The 22,519-nt window shown below is 36.5% G+C and overlaps 1 protein-coding gene and 1 non-coding gene across 2 annotated transcripts; both read right to left on the minus strand.

Moving 5' to 3' along the window:
- Positions 1-312: 312 nt before the first annotated feature.
- On the minus strand, positions 313-4,910 carry LOC121730601. Its single transcript, XM_042119756.1, has 7 exons — positions 4,808-4,910; positions 4,185-4,387; positions 3,220-3,613; positions 2,096-2,227; positions 1,087-1,237; positions 787-920; positions 313-510 (listed from the first exon to the last, which is right to left on the minus strand). The coding sequence occupies exons 2-7, from the start codon at positions 4,299-4,301 to the stop codon at positions 365-367; spliced, it is 1,074 nt and encodes a 357-aa protein (XP_041975690.1). The 5' UTR covers positions 4,302-4,387; positions 4,808-4,910; the 3' UTR covers positions 313-364.
- LOC121734645 lies at positions 1,472-1,664 on the minus strand. Its single transcript, XR_006036774.1, has one exon. It is a non-coding gene; the product is annotated as a U2 spliceosomal RNA (small nuclear RNA).
- Positions 4,911-22,519: the final 17,609 nt, after the last annotated feature.

Consider the following 22,519-nt stretch of genomic DNA (forward strand, 5'->3'; position numbering starts at 1 on the left):
TCTGAGGTTATGGTTGGTAAGAGAAAAAGGTTAAATAAAAAGTAAAGTTCCTATGAAGAGGCATTGTCATTTCTTACCCTTTATAATTCTATGGTGTAATACCTCAAAGATACATAGGAAAAGATAGTAACAAATCAGAATAGGAGTTGGCCAGTAAGCAAAAATCAAGCCAATCAGTGTTAAGAATGTGCAATGTTACTTAGGCAAAATTGAAAAATGTAAACAGCATTATCTAATTATCCGTGTTTTCGCGAAATCCCTAGAACTTTCGCGAATATTCGATTTATCAAATAATCCTACGACATATACAAATCCACAGCATTCTCACGGCGAATATAGTTATATTAGCGGTATTAGCAATTCCTTATGTGAGATACACGGCGATGTAGTCATCACAGGCGTCCAGAACAGCCTGCCTCAACATCTCATCCTTCGCCTGCAGAGCGCCCAAGTGCTTGGGAAGAAAAAGACACATGCGGTTTGTGTCGCCCCACGAGTAGTTGAGAGCGCCTGGAATGTTTAAATTTTTATGTAATAGGCGAGACAAGCAAAAGCTTTGCTTTATATATAAAGCAATTTAATATTTAAATTCTGGTGTTGGTTTGTAGCTAATTCATTAACATCTATTTTTCATATCTACCTGAAATAATGAAAGTCAGATAATCCAAATTAGTACATTATTTGATTTCATAGCAATAATTCTACAAGTACCATACACACATAACTGTAAGATTATTTAAAAGCAAGCAAAGCATCATTACAACAATAGGAGATAAATTAAGTTACCATAGTATTTGAGTGGCCACTGATGCGGTGAGTGTGAGCGAGACAGCAGGCAGGACGGCAGCTCTCCCGGAGTCAGGATCCTGGCTGGCCACCACGGACACGAGCCAAGCTTGTGCCAGACTATATCGTCGTACCTGATAATAATCATTGGGTAATAAAATTTTAAATCTCACTTTCAGTATAAAGGATCAACCACCTATATCTTTAAAAAATTTTCTAAGTTGTAAGCATCATATAATACTACATACACAGGCTAACATTATATATTTTCGCATAATAATTATGAGCATGGATTCATACCCAACTTTTGGTCCCCACATGCAGCTTGGGCACAAATTATAATTTTCTTTGTCACTATCTTTTTGCACCGTCTTGATTGTTCTAGTACTAGAGAGAATTTTCTGTATTAAAGTTGTCTTCTTATTTATCTTTTTTGGAGGGTTTTTTCGGTCTGAAAATGGATATCATAAGATTATGCTGAAGGCATGCAGTATATGATAGAAGCATGCAGTATCAAGTATGCACACAGATAATAACTGAATTTTGAAATGAGTTAAACTAAATTACTGTTAAGTTCCCTCATCATCAACCAAGGAGTGTATAATTGACAAGTTATACCACTTCACAGCTATAACTCTATAGGCTCACTAATAATATGCTTGTCTTTGTGATGAGTTTCTATAAGTTTAAGTGGGCCGATCCCGGCGGCACTGCAATGCCGGGCCAACCCGTGACGGGAGTGGAGCGAGCCCCGAACATCCCGTCGTGGTACAAAAATCAGTTTAATATACTGGTCCCGCAGTGCGGGAACTTTCAGATATTAAGCTGAAAAGAACAGATACTACACTTTGATCTTAGCCAAAAGGCCGAGAAGCGATAACCATGGAGTGGTTCGCGACGGTAGTCATTCTACGCGCCGCGTTTTCGATAGCGCGATGTAGAAAACGGTCGCCATATGAGAGTGACATCTAGCGATCGATTGAAGAAACGTAAAAATTTACACAGTAATTTGTAAATGTTAAACTAGATGTCTCTTTTTCGTGAACAGATTATTATTGTAAATGATGTAATAAAGCAATTTTTATTTTCGTGCCCACTGCCCAGTTATGCAAAAAACCTACGCATATTTTGCTTCTAGCTGTAATCAGATCAGGATTCTTGATAAGAGATTAGAGCACAATAATATGTAAAAGCTAGCTTATTGATAAAATTTGACTCCATAATACAGAATAATAAATTCACAAATAATAATAATTATTAAAAGGCAACTTTTAACTTATCTCCTAATATAAAATAATCAAACACTTACGGATGATTGAGACAAGCCACTCTTTTCTACATGCAATGTGGAAAGATGCAGGACAGTTGGTACACTCCCAAAGTTTCTCCTTATCACCACATACAAGGCACCATGGTGCATGGATGGTTATTGGGAGCTTTTCTATGGAATGTTTCTGAAAAAAAAAAACCATTAGTATATTTTGTTTATTATATTTTATATAGTATATTTTGTTTATTTGTTATATAGTATATTTTGTTTATTTGTGATGTACCTACCTAGTTGTTATTTCAATAAATTGTTTGTTTTATATATTTTATGTTTCTTTTATTTTTATCCTACAACTTATTACACTTTTTTTTATTTTTTCTTAAATATTACTATGTCGGAGAATAAGAAATATTTTTAATTTATAAATAATTACTTCCGCAATAGTTTTTGTTGGATAGCCGATAGTCAATTGATATTTGGACAGTCAGTTGATGGATAGTCAGTTGATACGTCATAGACGAACACGCCTCTCTCCCACTCGGTTCTCTTCTCCTTCTATCCCCACAACTTTATGAAAAGGGGATGACTTATTATCGACAGATCAGAAGTTGTCTGATTTTGGGCATGGCAAGACGTTGCTTCAGAGCAACAGTCTTTAGAATAACTTGTAAATATATCTGGTAATTTGTTTTATGTTTATAATAATAAATAATAAATTAATAATGATAATAATTAATTTATGATAATGATGCTTAATGAAGTATATTATACATATTTTGTTTATTTGTGATGTACCTAGTTGTTATTTCAATAAATTGTTTGTTTTATATATTTTATGTTTCTTTTATTTTTTCCTACAACTATTCTTTTTTGTCCACTTGCACTATTCTGCATTATTAAATCTCTTTAATTTTTTGCATACTTATAATATTATGAAGGAGAACTGAAAAAGCATCATGTTATTTTGATAAATCATAAATTATTATTATCAACCCAGCTCTGTGTATGTCAGCCTGACAATAGATCATAAATTACCAGGTATTATCTGGTAAATTACTAGTGGAAATATTATAAATTTTACAGCAAAAGTTCCAGGCAACAATAAGAACTTTTCACTATGCTTAGTAAGAAAGTAAAGGTAATTTTTTTTTAAATAAAATTACTGCAAATTAAACTTACAGTGCTCTCAGAGGAATCCTTAATTTCTGGCTGCTTGTAAAGAAAATTGTACCTCCAACACTGTCTCAGAAAGTTGTCGATTTCCTTATCAGATACTATATTCTCTATGACCATATAAAATTTGTCCTCCGTACTTGCATCAACATTACGCAAATAATACAAGGAGTCATCATTAATATCAACATTACGACAGAAGTTAAAATAGAACTCATCAAATAATTGTTCTTTTCCTCGTCTGAGGAACTCATTGAAAGCATTCTCATACTTCCCTTGTTTCTTTGGCATGTGGCGGATTTCTAATGAAACATTCAGATCTGCTTCTTTTGATTTCAATGGCTTCACATTTATGGGTAACACATAATCTTCTTTAATTTTTCTCTGAAATCATCACATAAGAAGTTACTTTAGTAAGAGAAGTTCTAATAATTACCTAACTAAACACTTGACTAAGTAGTAGTACAGGGGTCACTGATTAGTTTCGCTCGGGGTCCACACATGATCTTCGTGATCCACACATAAAAAAATAAAGGTGATTGTAAGGAATTTAAATAGGTATTTATTTACATATCAATAAGAAAAGTGTCAATTTTATCTCTCTGGTATTTGGGAGGAAAATTGGTGCAAGCTACCAGTATTAAATCCTGGAGATATTCATCAATCATCAGTAAATCAAGACCGACATTTATTTTGAACGAAGTTCATCTTTGAAAATGTTTAGTCCATTCACAATGGGTCGGCGGTCCAGATGCGGATCGCGGACCGCCATTTGGTGACCCCTGTAGTAGTAGTTAGAAGTTAGAATTCATTATCGTTAGAATTTAGAATTAACAGAGTAGTTAGAATTTATTATTGTTACTATTTTTATTTTAAATGTTTTTAAGCAGGCATTACAGAACAAACACATAACATTGTACCATTTATTACCAACACATAATCATCATATAAATACCTTTTTAGGAGTAGGTTTTTCACCTTTTTCCTGTTTTAGCGGGGATTTTTTCACGGATGATCCATAGAAAGGTCTAGACCTCTCAGCTAGAAACATACATGTGTATGGTAACCACATCTTACATCCTGAGCGAATAATTTCCACATAATAGCAAAGCTCTTTCGTGATATTTATGCCATCTTCATCAGGAGCTATTCCTAAAACTATAAAATGTATAAACTTAAAATGTATAAACTATTAGCAAAGACACAAGAAGACTACTTGGCACATCACATAATAGTTGCAGGTCAAGCACCATTTTGGACCTTCCTGCCTCAGTAATAAGATCGAAACGTCGAAGTGAAAAGATAAGAGGATGCATTGGAATTTTCACCAGCAGATAATAATTATAAATGATAAATGCTTCTGATACTGCCTAATGCCTATGATGGCTTGTGTCAGTTCATACTGTGTAATACTGCTTATTGAAGTCTTTATAAGCGGCATAAGCCCTAAGACTAATATTACAGTGGCAATATTATAACAGTATAAATATATTCTGGTCTCTAGTAGAGAGTAGCATTTTCCAGGGAAAGGGAAAAAATATCATGAATAAATTATAATTAAGTATTTACAGTACCTACCTTTATCGCCGTAAAACAACCCTTTTTCGCTATTCACCACTCGTACTTTTGCGTAAACTTTCTTGCAAATTCTAGCTAAAGCTATATCACCCAGCTTCCAATGATACACAGGCGTCATTTTTGGCAAACTGCTCTAAAATTATAACACCCGTCTTTTTTGTCAGGGGTAATAATATTTCTTTTAGATTTATTGAATGTCTAAATAACAAAATTAGTGTAAAAAATATCCAAAAGCATATAATTTTTTTATAAGCCGTCCATTTTCCAAATTCCACTTTGCTCTTGTTGCTGTCTTGACTCTTGAGTGTTGACTTTCAATTAAAATAAATTTAATAAAGGTTACAAAATATGATTTTTATCTTCTGAAAATTGTTTACAAAATATAAATTATTGTCACAATATTTTATGCCTAATTAGTACCTGTGTACCTAATACCTCATAGAAAAATTTCCGGAACTTTGTCAAAGTAAATCAGTCACTATATTCTATTATTTCGCTTTTATTTTCATAGATGGCGCTACTACACTTCAAAAGTGACATCTAGTGTTCAGTAGCCTAACTTTCAAATTTTCCTAGATTTAATTATAACCCAAGAGCCAGCCGCTAGCGACAGCCAGACTTTCGTTTTTTATAAAAGCTGAAAACCTGTTAATGAACCCTTATCCCTATAGAGGTAAGAACGACCAGCAACTTTTTTCGGGTGTGGTTACAAGAATGATTATGATAGCTTATTTTATGGTAGGGTAAAACGACTGGACTTTAAAAACAGTCAGTTTTAAAGCAACCTTAATAAATAGTGTTTTTGTGCTCTGTCCAATGACTAGTACTGTCCAATCGCTAGTCATTTTCACCCTATCAATGTAATTTGAAATGGAAAGCTTTTCCGAATTTCTTTAGTAAGTAGGTATAGAACATTTTTACCTAAGAATACTTTTTTTGTGTCTTGTTGCGATATGAGGACGCATGGCGTTCTTTTTGTGTCTTGTTGCGATATGAGGCCGCATAGCGTTCTTTTTGTGTCTTGTTGCGATATGAGGCCGCATGGCGTTTTTTTTGTGCCTTGTTGCGATATGAGGCTGCATGGCGTTCTTTTTTTTTGAAGTACTTAATATTTTTTATGTCGTCTAACTTAACGGAAACCCCTGCATGGTTTAATCGATTTCTAGCAGCCTGGACCCAGGTTGTCCTCCTGGAAGCCTTTTACTGGTCGTATTACTTTAATATTATTAGGTTGATTTCATGATTTGACCAGAGTATTCAGGTTTTGGACTGGCTAACATGGGTACCGCCTACCTGACATTAACTCTGTTTAGTGTGACTAGAACTGATTTTCCTGTCACACTGTCCGACTCGCACTTGGCCGATTTTTGAAACGGCCAGCGTTTCAAAAATCGGCCAAGTGCGAGTTGGACTAGTGCACGAAGGGTTCCGTACCAGTATAGAGCGAAAGTAGACAAAAAAAAATTGTTTTTTGTATGGGAGCTCCCCTTAAATATTTACTTTATTTTAATTTTATTATTAATTATTAAAGTACAAATATAATTAAAGATTTTTGTGAAAATTTAAAGTCCCTAGCTGTTATCATTATTGAATACGACCAAAAAAGGCCAAAAAAATCACGTTTCTTGTATGTGAGCCCCCCTTAAATATTAACTTTATTTTAATTTTAGTATTTGTTGTTATAGCGGCAACAGATGTATACAATTTGTGAAAATTTCAGAAGTCTAGCTATAGCGGTTCTTGAGTTACAGCCTGGAGACAGACAAACAGACAGACAGACAGACGGACAGACAACGAAGTCTTAGTAATAGGGTCCCGTTTTTACCCTTTGGGTACGGAACCCTAAAAACGCTTCCTACAATTTCATACACCTTGGGCCATCACCGCCGTCGGTGCGCGTGCAGTTAGCTGTAAGCGTGACAGGAAAATCAGCCTAAGGGTGGCCATACACGGGACAATAAATATCGTAACGATTTATCTCCTCAATGTTAAAATCGAACGACAAATTGTACGTGTGTAGCAATGTCGCAAACGATTTTACGTTCAAAAGATCGATTGGACGATTTTCTTGACGATCGATCGAAACGACAAATTACCCCGTGTATGGGCACCTTAAGGACAACAAAGCCTTGAGAGATTTTCCGTTGAAGGAACAATATGGGGCCTTGGGTAAGTATACGATACGGCATACCGCAGCAAGGCAATAAAAAGTCGTTTAAGCTTAAAATATGTTACGAGTACATAGGTACTAGAACCTAACAATACCGGGGTAATTGGAATTAAACATTTTTATCCTTTTTAGGGTTCCGTAGTCAACAAGGAACCCTTATAGTTTTAGTCTGTCCGTCCTTCTGTCTGTCTGTCCGTCTGTCCGTCTGTCCGTCTGTCCGTCTATCCGTCTATCCATCTATCCGTCCGTCCGTCCGTCTGTCTGTCCGCGGTTTTGCTCAGAGACTATGGCAGGTATTACACGCATCAATATTATCACGATTCTGTGATAATATTGATGGTGTAATAGGCCGAATCGCAGTATCACATACCACAGTACACGTGTGAATCGCGTGATAACCTGCCTATAGGACCTACAAAGCTGTAATTTGGCATGAATGCACATATTAATGATGCCGACAAAATGGTAGGTACGTGAAATCTAAAAAAACATTTTTTAATGGTACCTTCCCTACACATCTAGCGGGGGTGAATATTTTTTTTCGCGTCCACCCCTTGGTGTGGGATGTCGTTGGATAGGTTTTTTAAAAATATAATGAGTATTCATCGATCATTTTCCGATTTAGGGATCCGTTTGTGAAATATTAAGTTTTAAAGTGGAAAAAATCGTTAGAGTCCAGTGTCCCCCCTTCTACCAACTAAACGGTTGCTTCTGGAAATGTGAAAAAATTTACGGGAGTAGGAAATATGCTGAATTTAAAAGGAAAACTATCACGGCTAAGAAGACTTCATAAGTTTTTGAGTTATAGTCGATCAACTAAAAAAATGTATTCGGAGAAGTATAAAGGAACTTTTCGTTCAAATTCCTTTGAACGGAACTGAGATGATGTACATTCATTGACCATACAAAAATTATCAAAAACTAGTGGTACTACGGAACCCTATGTGAGTTTTGAGTCGCAGAATTTCGGTCGCGTAAATATCTTTTAATACAAATCATGACTCACAAAATTATTAGGTACACTCGTGTGAATCAAAGGATTTTGTATGAAACTGAATGCAGCAGAATTTCTGCCAGCCGAAATTCTGCGACTCACGAGTCACAACTCACAAATTACGCTCGTTTGGCTTCACCCTAATAGGGTCCCGTTTTTAACCCTTTGGGTACGGAACTTTAAAAATAATTTTGTTACGAAGTCTAGGGTAGAGTACCAGAGCAACTGCTAGTCCATGTGGAGGGCAAGCGGAGGAACAGCTCAGACTCTTCGTTATGTAAACGCTGGAAAAGAGGAGATAATAATAATAATTATTATTATTATTATAGTAATAATTTATACTTAATATTAAGGACCAAAACGTAACGTAACATAACGTAAGTAACGTCTTCATAACAAGTATGTATATTGGATACTGGTTTCTAAAATCTACTCTTAATATTCGAATAAAAGTACCTACTAAGTTATTTTTTTTTTTATTAAATTTTTTATTAAATAAGGGGGCAAATGAGCAAACGGGTCACCTGATGGTAAGCAACTACCGTCGCCCATGGACACTCGCAACATCAGAAGAGCTGCAGGTGCGTTGCCGGCCTTTTAAGAGGGAATACGCTCTTTTCTTGAAGGTTGGCAGGTCGTATCGGTCCGGAAAAACTGTTGGAGACAGTTCATTCCAGAGTTTTACAGTGCGCGGCAGAAATTCCTTATTAGTTATTACATACTTACACAATTTAAATCAAGTACCTACCAACTAACGAAAAAAACTTACTGCCCAGTGCTCACAAAAATCTTGTTCCATTTTCGAATATCTCTACAATCGATGGTAAAGAAATCAGAGGCGGTCACAGCCTCGCGTAACCCGCTTATGTAAGAGATCCCGTGCTCTGATTGGCAGAGAGCGAGGTGGGCGGGGCGAGCGGGCCCAGCATCCAATGATCTTGCGAGATGGGGGACCGGTCTGTAGGTATTTAGCGACAATCTATTATCAATTGACACTTAAGCGCTTGTTGTGGTTTGATTTGAGATAATTGATGATAATAACGTATTCAGTTGTATCTCTTTAACGTTGATCAAGACGATGTGAATTATAGAATGATCAGTAGAGTACTAATAAGTTTACGTGTATTACAAATGAAGCATTGGGTGCATATTTAATTGTCATTAGGATTTTACTATAATATATTACTGCAATGTTTCACGCTAGACAGTAGCACCAGCACAGACAGTAAGCAAAAAGTTTTGTTCGATTGTGCAACATGTCGGATTTTGGTTATTCGCTGTATGAGGTAGTAGCGCCCTTTGCCCCGCCCTTTGCGTAATTATTCCTACGCGTACAAAATACGGACGGAACGCGTCGGAATAGTGTGTCATCACTCATCGGTAATTTAAAATACATTGCAGGCGGAATCATGCGGAATTTACGCCGCGTAACTTCGGCCTAGTGTGTTTAGACACTTATGTATCATCGCGTCGTATAGGACTTCCAGCTTTACCTAAATGTTATTGTCAATAAAATAATTCTTGGCTCGTTTTTTTTTATGAAATAATGGGGCAAACGAGCAAACGGGTCACCTGATGGAAAGCAACTACCGTCGCCCATGTTTGAAACACTATGGCAGTCAACAACTCGAGCGGCCCTTCGTTGGATACGATCCAGAGGGAGCAGTTGGTATTTTGGCGCCCTTGCCCAGAGATGAGAACAATATTCCGTATGAGGCCGAAACTGCGCCTTGTAGAGTTGTAGGCGCTGGTACGGACTGAAGAATTGTCTCACCCTGTTCAGAACACCAAGCTTCTTCGAGGCTAACTTGGCCTTACATTTATTATTATAGTATATTATATTATATTGGTGACTTTTAAGTGCTGAACGCGCTGACCTGTGTCTTGGCGGAGTTGAATTAGACCAAGTTACGTCTACCCCATTCAAAGACCTTATCCAATGAATTCTCTACCTGAGACACAAGTTCGTTTCGACTCACTGACATTTAGCCGAGAAATATTGGGGGAGCCGGTATATTCGGAGCGTGCGAAGTGGTTGGAGGGGGTAAAGAAAGCGATTGCCGCGCTTGCCGCGGCAAAAATATGCAAAAAATGAGGCTCAGCTAATAGTCAAACAAACTTGTCAATCTTGTTTCGAAATTTTTAGAAATTGGTCTTAATTGTTTTTCATCGTAGGCTGCAAAAATAACAGCAGAAATAGGTAGTCAGTATACAAATTTATTGTTTTTACTAAATCCACTAGGAAATTAGATCAGATATAAATGGATAGCTGCTGTAAAAATGAAAAAGTATGTGATTCGATATAATCAAAGATATTAATTGAGTACCTAACTATTATTTTAGTGTTGATGAATGATGGATCACCATGGTCTCTCTTTCTGGACAAAACTTGCAGTGATAGTTTCATAGAATATTTAATTGAAATCCAAAGTATTAAGTGGAAGAAATAGTGACTCACAACTGGTTTTAACTGATCAAATCAACAACAAAGTGGTTTAACTGATCTTTTAGAAGCTGGAGATAGAGTTTTGAATCAAAAAGGTTTTTCAAGTAAGCAAGTTTTAGATGAAAGGGGTAAAAAAGTTAAAATTATTATGCCCCCATTTTGAGCAAAACAAAACTAGTACTCTCAAGAGGAAACCGAAAGGACTTATGATATTGCTCGAGTAAGAATCCATAGTGAAAGCAATGATATTCTATGTTACTATTTTAGGAACTCATTGATTGAAAGTGTATTAATGCAAAGACTCAGACGCATCAAGAATGTTTGCAGTGTTTTAGTAAATTTATAGACTCAGATTTTCTTCAAGAGTATTAATGTTGTAAAAAATAAATAAAAACAAGATTTTTAAAAACATTACATTTATTTTGTTCAAGTATAATTATTGCTCGTATTTCTGTTACTGATTAAAGCAGCAATATGTTTGCACTTGCCGCTCTGGTTATAAACGTAGCTGCATTTTACTCCAGCAACAACCCGATCATTATTATCTATCTGTAAGAATGAATAAAAATGTTTAGACTTGCTTTATCCAAATGTTTAGTTACGTTTTTTGGTTGGTTGAGTACTTACGTTTGAACTTGTTTTATAGGGTGCTAAAGTCACCGATGTTCGGCGAATTATATTGGCTCGTATTAAATAACATTACCATTAGTTCTTAGCTCTTCTACATCCTTTACATGTCCTGCTAACACCAATTTATTTCCTTTTAGCATAGATTTGGCGTTGAAACGTATTGAGTGTTTTATACTCTCAAAACTAGGTTTTTATGATTATATTCATTTTCCACAAGTAGTTTTTAACTAAATATAACCCAAATACCATTAATTATTGTTCTAAATATACTTTATTTGCTATAATATTTACAAAATAAACAAACTCTTGTTGTTTATTTTTTGACACATGCCCCTAAAACTTCTTTTGAAATATGTCACTACTGACGTGCACGTTCCGAATAGGGCATCGTACTATCATCCGCATAGCAATGAATGCTGTTGGTCTGTAACATGTCATTGATACGCAGTATGAATAGGGTAGGCGATAGCACACAGCCCCGAGGGACACCAGCACCAACAGACTGAGTTTCCGAGCATTCGCCGTCAACTACGACCTTTATGTTTCTATCTGCTAAGAAACTTGTGACCCACTTACATAATTTCTCGGGCAGCCCGTATGATGGTAGTTTTGATAGCAGCGCTTTATGCCAAACCCGATCGAAGGCCTTCGCAATGTCCAGACTAACAGCCAATGCCTCTCCCTTCGACTCAATTGCCTGAGCCCAACGATGAGTCAGGTATGCCAAGAGATCACCAGCCGAGCGACCCTTACGGAACCCGTACTGTTTGTCGCTTAGTAATCTCTGGCCGTCCAAGTATCGAAGAAGCTGGCTGTTGATAATGGATTCCATTATATTCGAGAAGACGGAGGTTATAGCGATTGGTCTGTAGTTGGAAGAATTTGAGCGATCACCTTTTTTGGGGATCGTGTGCACCAAGGCTGTCTTCCAAGAAGCCGGGTCGATGCCCGAAAGCGAGAGCCGAAAAAGACGCGTCAAGACCGGAGCCTACTCTGGATCACACTTTTTCAACACAATAGGAGGGGTTCCGTCAGGCCCACTCGACTTTTTAATATCAAGGGAACGAAGGGCTTTTCGCACTGAGGCCTGATGAAACCGAATATCCGACATGATGCTCGAACATCGCGGTATGGTCAGTGGCTTGTAAAAAAAACAATATTTTATAAAAAATATTAACCTTGCAGTGGCCCTTCTTTTCTATTCTTTTAACATTTTAATAGCAAAATTTTCATAAATATTATATTTGCATATTCCCTTAGGCCAGCTGCAGCGCCTAAGCATGTGCGCAGGCGCAGCAAACGAGAGCTCTTTCTCTTCATTTATTTTCATTTACCCAGTGAGACGGATTACTGATGGACTATTGGGAGATCAGGCCGCAGGCGCAGAATCAATTTTTTACATGATCATCTTACTGTCAGACAACCAGCCAAGAACCAAGCCAAATAACTCTTCTTTTCGGTAAAGGTCTGAATAACTAGTTGACTTTTTGGATGAAGAAGGTTTTTTTTCTAATTTCTGACGATTGCTAGTTGTGGTAAAAATATCGTATATAGGGAATAATTTAAACCAGCAAAATATTAATCAAAGTTCTATTAATTTTTATAACTTTTACATCAATTATGATGAAGTATATTAATTTACAGGCTTATATTAATATGTCAGCGTATCGTATTTATGCTTTAAACAAGTGAAAACAGGCTACATCTGCCCGCTTTCACCACACAGTGCCTTGCGCCTTCGCACCTTATAAAACATTTCGAAATGTGTCAGACTTGTAGTATTTTTGCTTTATATTATGCTAAATATGCATAGCTTACTGTTAATTAGGTGTTTTAGGTTAAAGAAGGTTATTTGATAGCTTTGGGGTAAAATTAGGACTTGTAGTGAGAAAGTAAAATGAAATTGGTCGACTCTGCTACATCTAAGTACTAATAATAATTATACCTTGACGAATAAAAAATAAAAGCTTTATATAAAAATTAAAAGATTTATGTTCAAAAATACCTAAGACTGACTACGTAAAAATATAAAATTTTGAAGAAAAAATTGTTTTGTCACCGGCGACATCATTGCTCATTAAGTACCTACTACCTAATAATTCCATTGACACCAGGGCATAATATAGTGGAAGAGCCATGCTTCGGCACGAATGGGCCGGCTCGACCGGAGAAATACCACGGGCTCACAGAAAACCAGCGTGAAACAGCGCTTGCGCTGTGTTTCGCCGAGTGAGTGAGTTTACCGAAGGCCCAATCCCCTAAACTTTTCTCTTCTCTCCCTCCCCTATTTTCTTTATTAACTTTTGAATGGTTAAAATAATTAAAACTTGTTAATTCTTTGTAATCGTGATAGCAACTCTAGTAAAAGGGGCGCCCATAAAAAAACAATAGCTGTTATAAAAGAAAGGAAGCTGTATTGGGAAGTGAGTTGATGAAACGGCGGTGCAGTAGAGGAAGGTTTAGAAACAAAAAGTGTGCCGACGCCCGACGGTGACAGCCATCAATGAACAATCGAACTTTTTGCCGACCGCTCGTGCCGACGCGCCTGATCTCCGGTACACTCAGCAGCACAAGTCATAAGAAAAGAAAAAATGATAATAAAATGAAACGCTAAATATGTGTGTGAGCGCTAATCTCAAGAACCGATTTCGCTAATTCCTTTTTTTATCGTGTTTGCTAATATCGGAGGGAGGTTGTTACGGAGAGAAAAAAATTAAAAATTTCCCGGAAAATTAGAAAGTTTTTTTCTGTTGACGCAACCTCACAGTTTTTGACAATTTAAACTTCATTAATGTGACGGGACGACGCGACGTCCGTTGGCTGGCTAGTTGAAAATAAAATATGATAAAACTACATAAATAAGTAGTTCAAATCAAACTAGCGATCTAGATACAAAAAAGTACCTACCTAGCAGAGTAGACAGAATGATAGAGTATGCCGACTTATAACTGATGTTGAAATTTTTAAATTTGACGTATTTTGACGAAACGATTTTCGTCAAAATACGTCAAATTTAAAAATAGGCTAGGGTTGTTAACTTGTTACATACGAATTTAAAACTATGACATATTCGATGGACGTGTTCCTCTTTGGTCGTATTGTTGTTTGTGTTTTGGCACATGCGATTAAAATTGTCAGAATCCAATTTTGAAAACTTTATTCTTAATATTTAAAAATAAATTATATCAGCCAGCGCGAGGCACATTCCGTTCATAATCCTAGTGAAACGACGAATTTGACAGATATTGAAACCTGTCCGTCTCTTTGCAGTCGAACTACTGGTCGTTATGTCTATTGTGTACCTAGTCCTATTCATCTAGAATTGCATAATATTTACATGTCCTTTATGTAAGTGCGTCTATGATAATATAAATAGGTACTTAAGTAAAATAATGCTGTTAGGAAATATAACCAAAAGTAATAATTTCCGAAAAAAAATATCTGATTTATTTAAGGGCCTTATCACACTGGCGATTACCAAGCGATTTGAAAGCGACGCGACTGCGCAGTGCACGCAGCTTGCCTTCGGCGTTTTGGACACTCAGCAACAAAATTGATTTTGACGTCACTCCCTAGACGAGTCTACTATATATAATAATAATCTGTGTAGACGAGTGTACAAAATGGCGTCCACGCCACGCCGCCGCGACGACGCTGCGCTGTCGCGGCGTGTGCGCTGCGCAGTCGCGTCGCTTTCAAATCGCTCGCTAATCACCAGTGTGATATTAGGCACTAAGTACAACTTTTATTTGAGTATTGATAACGTATTTTCATCGCGATTGTACGATTGTAGTAGTTTTTGTCGGTTTTCGGTAATCTCCTCAGGGCAACCAAACACTGGACATTGGACAGGTTTCGCGCCAGATGAACTTTGACTGGCAAGTGTCAAATGTTACACTTTTCCTCGAAAAGCGAATTTCTATGTTCATAAATATGGGTGAATGGAAGAATGGGAAATAATGTAACGTTATTTTTTATTTTCTGTAACGGTGTTGTTCACTTTTTAGGGAAAAAGTTAAACTGACGTCATGCAGGGCGCGAGACCTGATCGATTCGTAAGATGAAGAAATACTACTTAGGTTGGGTTGCACCAGAGGCGTGGTTAAAGTTAAAGTAATGGTTATAGTTAAGGCTATTTAACTTTAATTTTAACTTTGACTACAGAATTTGACAGATTTTGCTGGTCCGACAAGGCTTTATAAGAACGTGGGCGGGGGCGCTGCTGGTAAAGGAGAACTGTCAAAAATGGCGTTTTTGTATGATGACAGCGTTAGTTCCTTTTTTCGCCACGTGCATTTAAAGCCTTGTCGAGCTATATGGTTATGGTTAAATATGGCGTCTTGATGGCGTCCATTTTTAAATTTAACCAAAGATTTGACATTTTGCATTGTACCTAGTTAAAGTTATAGTTAAAGTTACAGTTATAGTTAAAGTTACAGTTATAGTTAAAGTAAGTTGGTGCAACCCACCCTTAAAGTAGAAGGGGAAGTCAAACATCCAAATCCGCACTTGCGTCGTTAGAGCTACTGTAGACTACAAACTTTTAGTCGGCCGAACTGTATCGTAATAATAAGGTTTCATTTAATTACAGTTACGTAATTAATATTCGCCTCTGAGTGCGGCACTTGAGCCACTAAAGAATTAACATTTCAAAATAATTATTGTAAAATTATTATCCTATCTCGATGTCTAGTTAGAGCATGAAACGGCAATTCTTGACTTTATTACCGGATGAACCCTTTTTCATTACCCTCAATAATCAGAATAGTTCTATTCTTATTTTAAAAGAACAAATAAAAAATAACCTCCATGCCCCGAAGATCCTTTCTAAAAGGACGGAAGACAAGTTTTTGTTGTACCTTTACGATTTTCGATTCTTTTTATTTTGAGAAGATTAGTTAAATGCAAAATTATAATGTTTTTCAAAAAACTTATTTGACTAAATTGTTATTGCCACAGAATATAAGATTTGCCAAGGAACTTTTAAAAAGTAGAGATACTATATGCGGCACTCAGAGACGTAACAACCTGTAACACCTGTAATTAAAATATGAAGATTTTGACATAAGCCCACTTAATATTATGATTAATTTGTTAAATTCTTCATTAAATTGAAATTTAATCATCATTATATGTCTCTGAGTGCGGTAGTATGAGAATTGAGAAGGTAGAGACACCCCAAAATGGTCTTTTTTTATGAAATAAGGGGGCAAACGAGCAAACGAGTCACCTGATGGAAAACAACTTCCGTCGCTCATGGACACTCGCAGCATCAGAAGAGCTGCAGGTGCGTTGCCGGCCTTTTAAGAGGGAATAGGGTAATAGGAGAGGATAGGGAAGGGAATTGGGCCTCCGGTAAACTCACTCACTCGGCGAAACACAGCGCAAGCGCTGTTTCACGCCGGTTTTCTGTGAGAACGTGGTATTTCTCCGGTCGAGCCGGCCCATTCGTGCCGAAGCATGGCTCTCCCACGTATGGTCTGATTGATCTGGGTTTGATTGACTTGTTGGACCAACAAATCTTTTATTCATGTTTTATAAAGCAGGCTGATCATCAGATTTGCCGTCAAGAATGTTGATCCATGCTTCAGATAGGCATCGAGTTATGACTTATGCGTAGTCTATACCTAATAGGATACCTATAATATTACTGCAAAGTTTTCACGCTAGAGACAGCACCAGCACAGACAGTAAACAAAAATGTTTTTTTGACGTTTGGCAACGCGTCAATATAATGTGCACTCTATGGGTGGGTTGCACCCACAGAGTTAATATACCTAGCGGAATAGAGCAACAAGTAAAAATATGTGTAAGTGTATACGTACCTACGTATACACTTACACAAGCATGATTGAACATGATTTCTATGAGATTAAATTTTCAACGTGCGGCACGTGCCGACTGGACGTCAAAAAAAGAGTGCTGCTGTCATGTATCACACGTCTCTTTTTACCACGCAGTGTTACTGATAGTGACATCTCTCTTGCTGAGGCCTTTGTTTCTCTATTCCGCTAGGTATATTAACTTTATGGTTGCACCAAAGGCGTAGTTAAAGTTATGGTACTACTAATATATATTCTGTGTTAACGTTAAGGCTAATTTTATTTAACCTTAACTTTGACCACAGAATTTGACAGAAGACGCTACTGGTCCGACAAGGCTTTAAATGAACGTGGGCGGGGGCGCTGCTGGTAAAGGAGAACTGTCAAAAATGGCGTTTTTGTATGATGACAGCGTTAGTTCCTTTTTTCGCCACGTGCATTTAAAGCCTTGTCTAGCTCTATGGTTATGGTTAAAATATATGGCGTCCGTTTTTGACTTTAACCAAAGATTTCACATTTTGCATTGTAGTTAAAGTTATATTTAAAGTTTCAGTTATTGTTAAAGTAAGTTGGTGCGACCCACCCTTAGTGTCTGTAGCGCCCTCTGCCTTTGCGTAATATTCCCCGTTGAAAATCGATAAAGAAGACGTGATAGAGATGTCAAAATATCGAAATGCTGTGCGATAAACCGATCTTGGTACTTGGGAGTAATTAGTGTTATGCAAGTATCGCGGTATTCGCACGCGATAGCGCCTCGAGATTACACGGTCAATGTCTGTGACTCACCGCGCGGGGGGTGCAAGTGATGAACTGATATCGGTTATCGTTTGCTAAAATGTACTGAAAGTATATTAGACTTGATATTATAATTAATAAATTATATTTAGCATACAGTACATTATTTTGTACGTACAGAAAATGTTTTTTCATTACCATAAGTCGTTTCATCAGCTGATGACGTATAAAGATGGTATTATATTATTCCCCTAATGCACTATATAACACACTTAATTACGTAACGTTAAAATATATATAAATGGGTAATACTAGAAATAAATTAAGATTTATTTTATTTCATGGAACTATGTTATTCAATTTTGGTTATAAAAAAATGTATCTTAACTTAAATTATAAAAAAAATAGATAACTTTTTTGTTATTTGCAACTTTATCATATTCCTTTATATTTAGAAACAACGTATTCATTTTCATATTACATATATCCACGCTACGCAGTACGCTACGCTGTGTAGGCTACACCGCTACGCGTGTACCTTGCGGCGCGCCTTGTGAAAGAGTTCGACGCACACGAGATGCCGAGATGTTCGTGCGGCGCGCGCCCGCCAGCTGACCACGGATACTACGACACATTGATCTTGATCCTTGCATACATTTATTTTTATAAAAAAAACTTATGTTTTTACAAACATTTCACATAATATTTTATAGGAATTTTCCTGTGTATAGCCCTAGAACAATTTTTTTTTTGATTACTATCAAGCTAATTTTTAAACACAAAAAATTAGCTTGACAGTAATAAAAAAAATTGTACTAGGGCTCCCTGACTAGTGGTGTATTCTTGTTATGATAAAATAAGTTGCTGTTATTATTAAACGCGTGCTTTCCTTGCCATTTCAAAGTAAGGGCTCGCCGACTACCGAGTATGTAATTAATTATCATATATCATCAATCGTTTCAAAATAATCTTTTAAATGACTTTTAATTTTAAAATGGATAATATTATGGATAATATTACCTACTTATATTTTTAAATATTTAACTTTAAGGAGATGAGGTTCTACTTTCCCCCGTAGATGTCTTTTTAGGGCTGTTCTAAGCGTCATATTTTAAAGATTACACAGAAAAGCTACGAATAATAAAGGGTAAAAAGTATATTTTTTATATTTTAAAAGTCGTCAATTGTCGTCAGTGCAAAAGTCGCACTTTCAAACAGCCAATCTTAAACAATATAAACACATAGCGAGTATCAAGCGTCGTCGACCGCAGTAGGCGCACGCGCCACGGCAGATGTTCCCAGCATCTGTCTCGCAGCGGGTCATCTCGCAACCTGCCACCGCCGCCGCTCGCCGCAAACAGCTGATCTTACCTGCACACACACACACACACACACACTCATACACACATACACATATTATTATGATCTTACCATGTACAGACATAGGTACATATACAGGGTGTTATGAAACAAAGTACTTCAGAGTTTAGAGAATGTGTTTTATATTTTGTCTCTAAGTGCTGTGGGCCCCTAGACGATCACTTTTATTGTACAATATCATTGAACAATATTATTGAACAATAAGATTAAAAGGCGCGTTCAATATTAACCCAAGACGGCTAATAATATTGCACAATACGTAATATTGCACAATAAAATTGATCGTCTAGGGGCTCGCTTAAATTATTAGGTATACCTACTTCAGTGTGAGAGCTGACTCAGTGAATTTTTAAATCATTGTATCGTTAAATATGGCATTTTTCATAGAAGCACAAAACTCAAAAGTAACTTTTTCATCACTGCAGAAGCAGTGAACTCTATACGTTTAAGGGTCACAAACACACCCTAAAGTTTTGTTACAGCCTGTATATAATACAGATGATCTTGCTTGCACACATAAACATACACAAAATAGGATCCTGTCTGTGCATACACGTACACAAGTGTCGATATAACTTATAGCGGAAGTAGAATTGATAATAGGGTATTTTCAATTTTGTTACTTTTTTGGAATAACAACAGGTTGCATGCACTTGCTTCGTAGGTTCAAAGATCCGAGAGCAAATCTTTACCTTTCATACAGACGATCTTTTGATCTATTCAAAATCAAGTCCTTGATGTGTATGAATAGCGACACTTCGGGTTTGTTTTGGGGCCATTATTACGATTGTGATTAGGAGTTTAGGACATTGAAAAACAATATTTGAACTTATTCTTGAATAAGTTTTCTCTCAAATAGTTTTTTTCCATATTTTGATATGTGAAATCCTTGATAAGAAATTGATTTTCATCTTATAGTTTATTTTTGTTGTTTTCTTTATACGAGGTAAATTAAAACAGCTTTAAAACAATTATTACTGGCACTCTAAGAGTTCATACTACAGAAAGTCTTATTATTGGCATTTCTAGTATTTTCAAACAAAACTTTAAATAACAGGATGACTGCCCATTATTAATTGTTAGTTTGCCCACTCAAATTAGCCCATAGGTGATTCGGGACCTATCAGACAAATAATATTGCAGTCATATAACATGTTGCCGCATAGGCTTAAATACATTTCATTATGATACAACCGATCCTATGAGCCACTATAAGGTAAGGGTCAACTCACACGAAACGAGATGAAAGTTGATGCTTCGGTGCTCTTTAAGTTAGCCGTTGAGTAGTCGAACTTTATTAATTAGACAAGAATCAAGATGATGATTGATAACTCATTTTATTACCAGATATTAAAGAAGATACTTTTCACTATGGGGACTCCTTGCGTTATCCTAGAGGAAGATAATGTAAAGGAGACATCACGAACTTCAGGCATGAGGAACGCGACTTAAGCTTTCCTTGGAAAAGAAAACGAAAGCTTTAAAAGAAAATCAAGCCTTTCTAAAGAAAAAAAATAAATGAAAGAAGCTTTTCTTGGAAGTTGAGGCATGACGTGCTGTTTTAAGCCAATTATTGTTTATAAACACCTCGCATCTTATCGTTTTAGTGTGTACTGACCCTAACTGTAATAAATCAGTCGCCAATAACGATCAGCTGCTCAACACCTTTTGGCTTACTTACTAATCGTGCCATCTTAGAATCGGTAATGAGAGAGTGCGATAACTAAGACGACTAAAAAATATGACGGTAAATTATTGTTTTTGAAATCTTTTATTGTCTTCACTGTGATAGATAGAGCCTGCTTCTCAGCTGATGGATATTGAGCTAGATAATGCTATTGAATGCCATCTATTTTGTTTAAAGTAGAGCAAAATTTATAGTAAAAATATAAAGAATTTAGGACTCACGCGACACTTCACGTTCCATAAACTGACGATTGAAAAATATTAGATTCGCGTTTGTAAAATGTCAGTTCTATGGAACATGAAGTGCCGCGTGGTGTCGTGCCGCGTAGTGCGGTTTCATCTTTTAATACGATATTTTTTCATTTTTTTTAACGGAAACTATTATTAATCCGCTATTAATGAATTTATTAGTAAGGCTCGTCTACTTTCAATTTTTAATATATTCGTCGTGGAATTTCAAGGTCATATCAATTCGGGTTTATAGGTAAGCCGGGTGGCACCTGTCACATCAGCTGCCTAAACCTGTGAACTGGGCGCTAATTTGGCCGTTATGTCACTACGGGGTGTTAGGTAACAATGGTGATCGGTTTACCATCGTTTGGATAACTGTCTTAATATTATGTTAGGAAGTTTCGTTTTTTTCGTTTCGTTTTTCGACCACGAGTATGTCTGATTGATCTATCGAAGCGCCTACTACTGATGGTGTCAATAAAGTAACAATGCGTAAATTACATTATTTATATGTATTTCATTATTTTGTGTTGTTGGGTTAAATTTTACTTTTGATTCATTCAAAGATGTAGGTAGAAATTAGAATCTGTATATATTTCGATCAGTAGAACATTATTGTTTCGTAATAAATATTGTTTTAATGGTAGAGAAAGCTTTTAATGTTAGAAAAAGCCTTAATATAATAATAAGACAATTAACTGAGCAAGCACCCTTGAACCTAACCTTAACATCTAACAGGAAGTTTTAGCGAGAGTAAATTATATTGAAATATATTAATAAGATGGAATCTGGTTTTTGATCGATCGCGATCTCGATATTAGCAGACGTTATGGTCGTTAAAGAAACAGTTTTCGATTTGCGTTTATGAATATTTTAAGATTCATGGCGATTCATCACTCTATCTGTGGGTCAAAATAGGGCTGGCATTACTTTGAAAATCGAATCTTTAAGTTGTATTTAGTTAAGATAAGACGGTAAATAATGAATTCTCTAGCCATCTTTCTAGTAAAAATATTTATACAATGTATATTCGCTATTCAATACTGTGTAAAGTCGTTCTGAAGACAAAGCCTTTGTAAAGTCGTTCTGAAGACAAAGCCAAAACATCCTAAATCTTATTCATTACGTAACTTTTTTATTAGTAATGGACGGTAGGCACTGATAATAATCTCACAAATTTCGTCCGATTACCACTCGATTTACCGTTAAGCAAATACAGCTCACAAGATAAAAAGTACAAAAATTCCGGGTGTATCCCAGCTGGCAACCCTAATCGGAGATGTAGCGCGTGCGCAGGCGCGGGTCATCGCTCGGAAATCCCTGGGCAGGTGTCCCCGCACCTGGACGTAACCGACTAGATTAATTCCTGTTTTAATTCTTCATAAATTGTTCAAGATATAGATTTGCCAACTGCCGTATTTATTGTCGGGTATATCGGCTCTTACTCCATCTTAACCACCTCACCTTATCTTATGTAAAATATTTGAATCGATTACGAGTGGTATGAAAAAAGCTGCTTGGATCGAGATCTGCATTAATTTTTCAAAGCGAGCAGACGTGTTCGCTTTGAGAAATTATTGAACGAAGGTTGTTCATCTTTGTAAAAGGCAAAGGTGAT

The sequence above is a fragment of the Aricia agestis genome, chromosome 1, assembly GCF_905147365.1.
Source record: "Aricia agestis chromosome 1, ilAriAges1.1, whole genome shotgun sequence".
NCBI lineage: Eukaryota > Metazoa > Arthropoda > Insecta > Lepidoptera > Lycaenidae > Aricia > Aricia agestis.

Coding starts and splice junctions, on each gene's coding strand:
- LOC121730601 (XM_042119756.1), bottom strand. CDS start 4,301: ATGTGGTTACCATACACATGTATGTTTCTAGCTGAGAGGTCTAGACCT. Junction 1,238..2,095: donor GTGGCTTGTCTCAATCATCC/GTAAGTGTTTGA, acceptor ATCCATTTTCAG/ACCGAAAAAACCCTCCAAAA. Junction 921..1,086: donor ATGTGGGGACCAAAAGTTGG/GTATGAATCCAT, acceptor GATTATTATCAG/GTACGACGATATAGTCTGGC.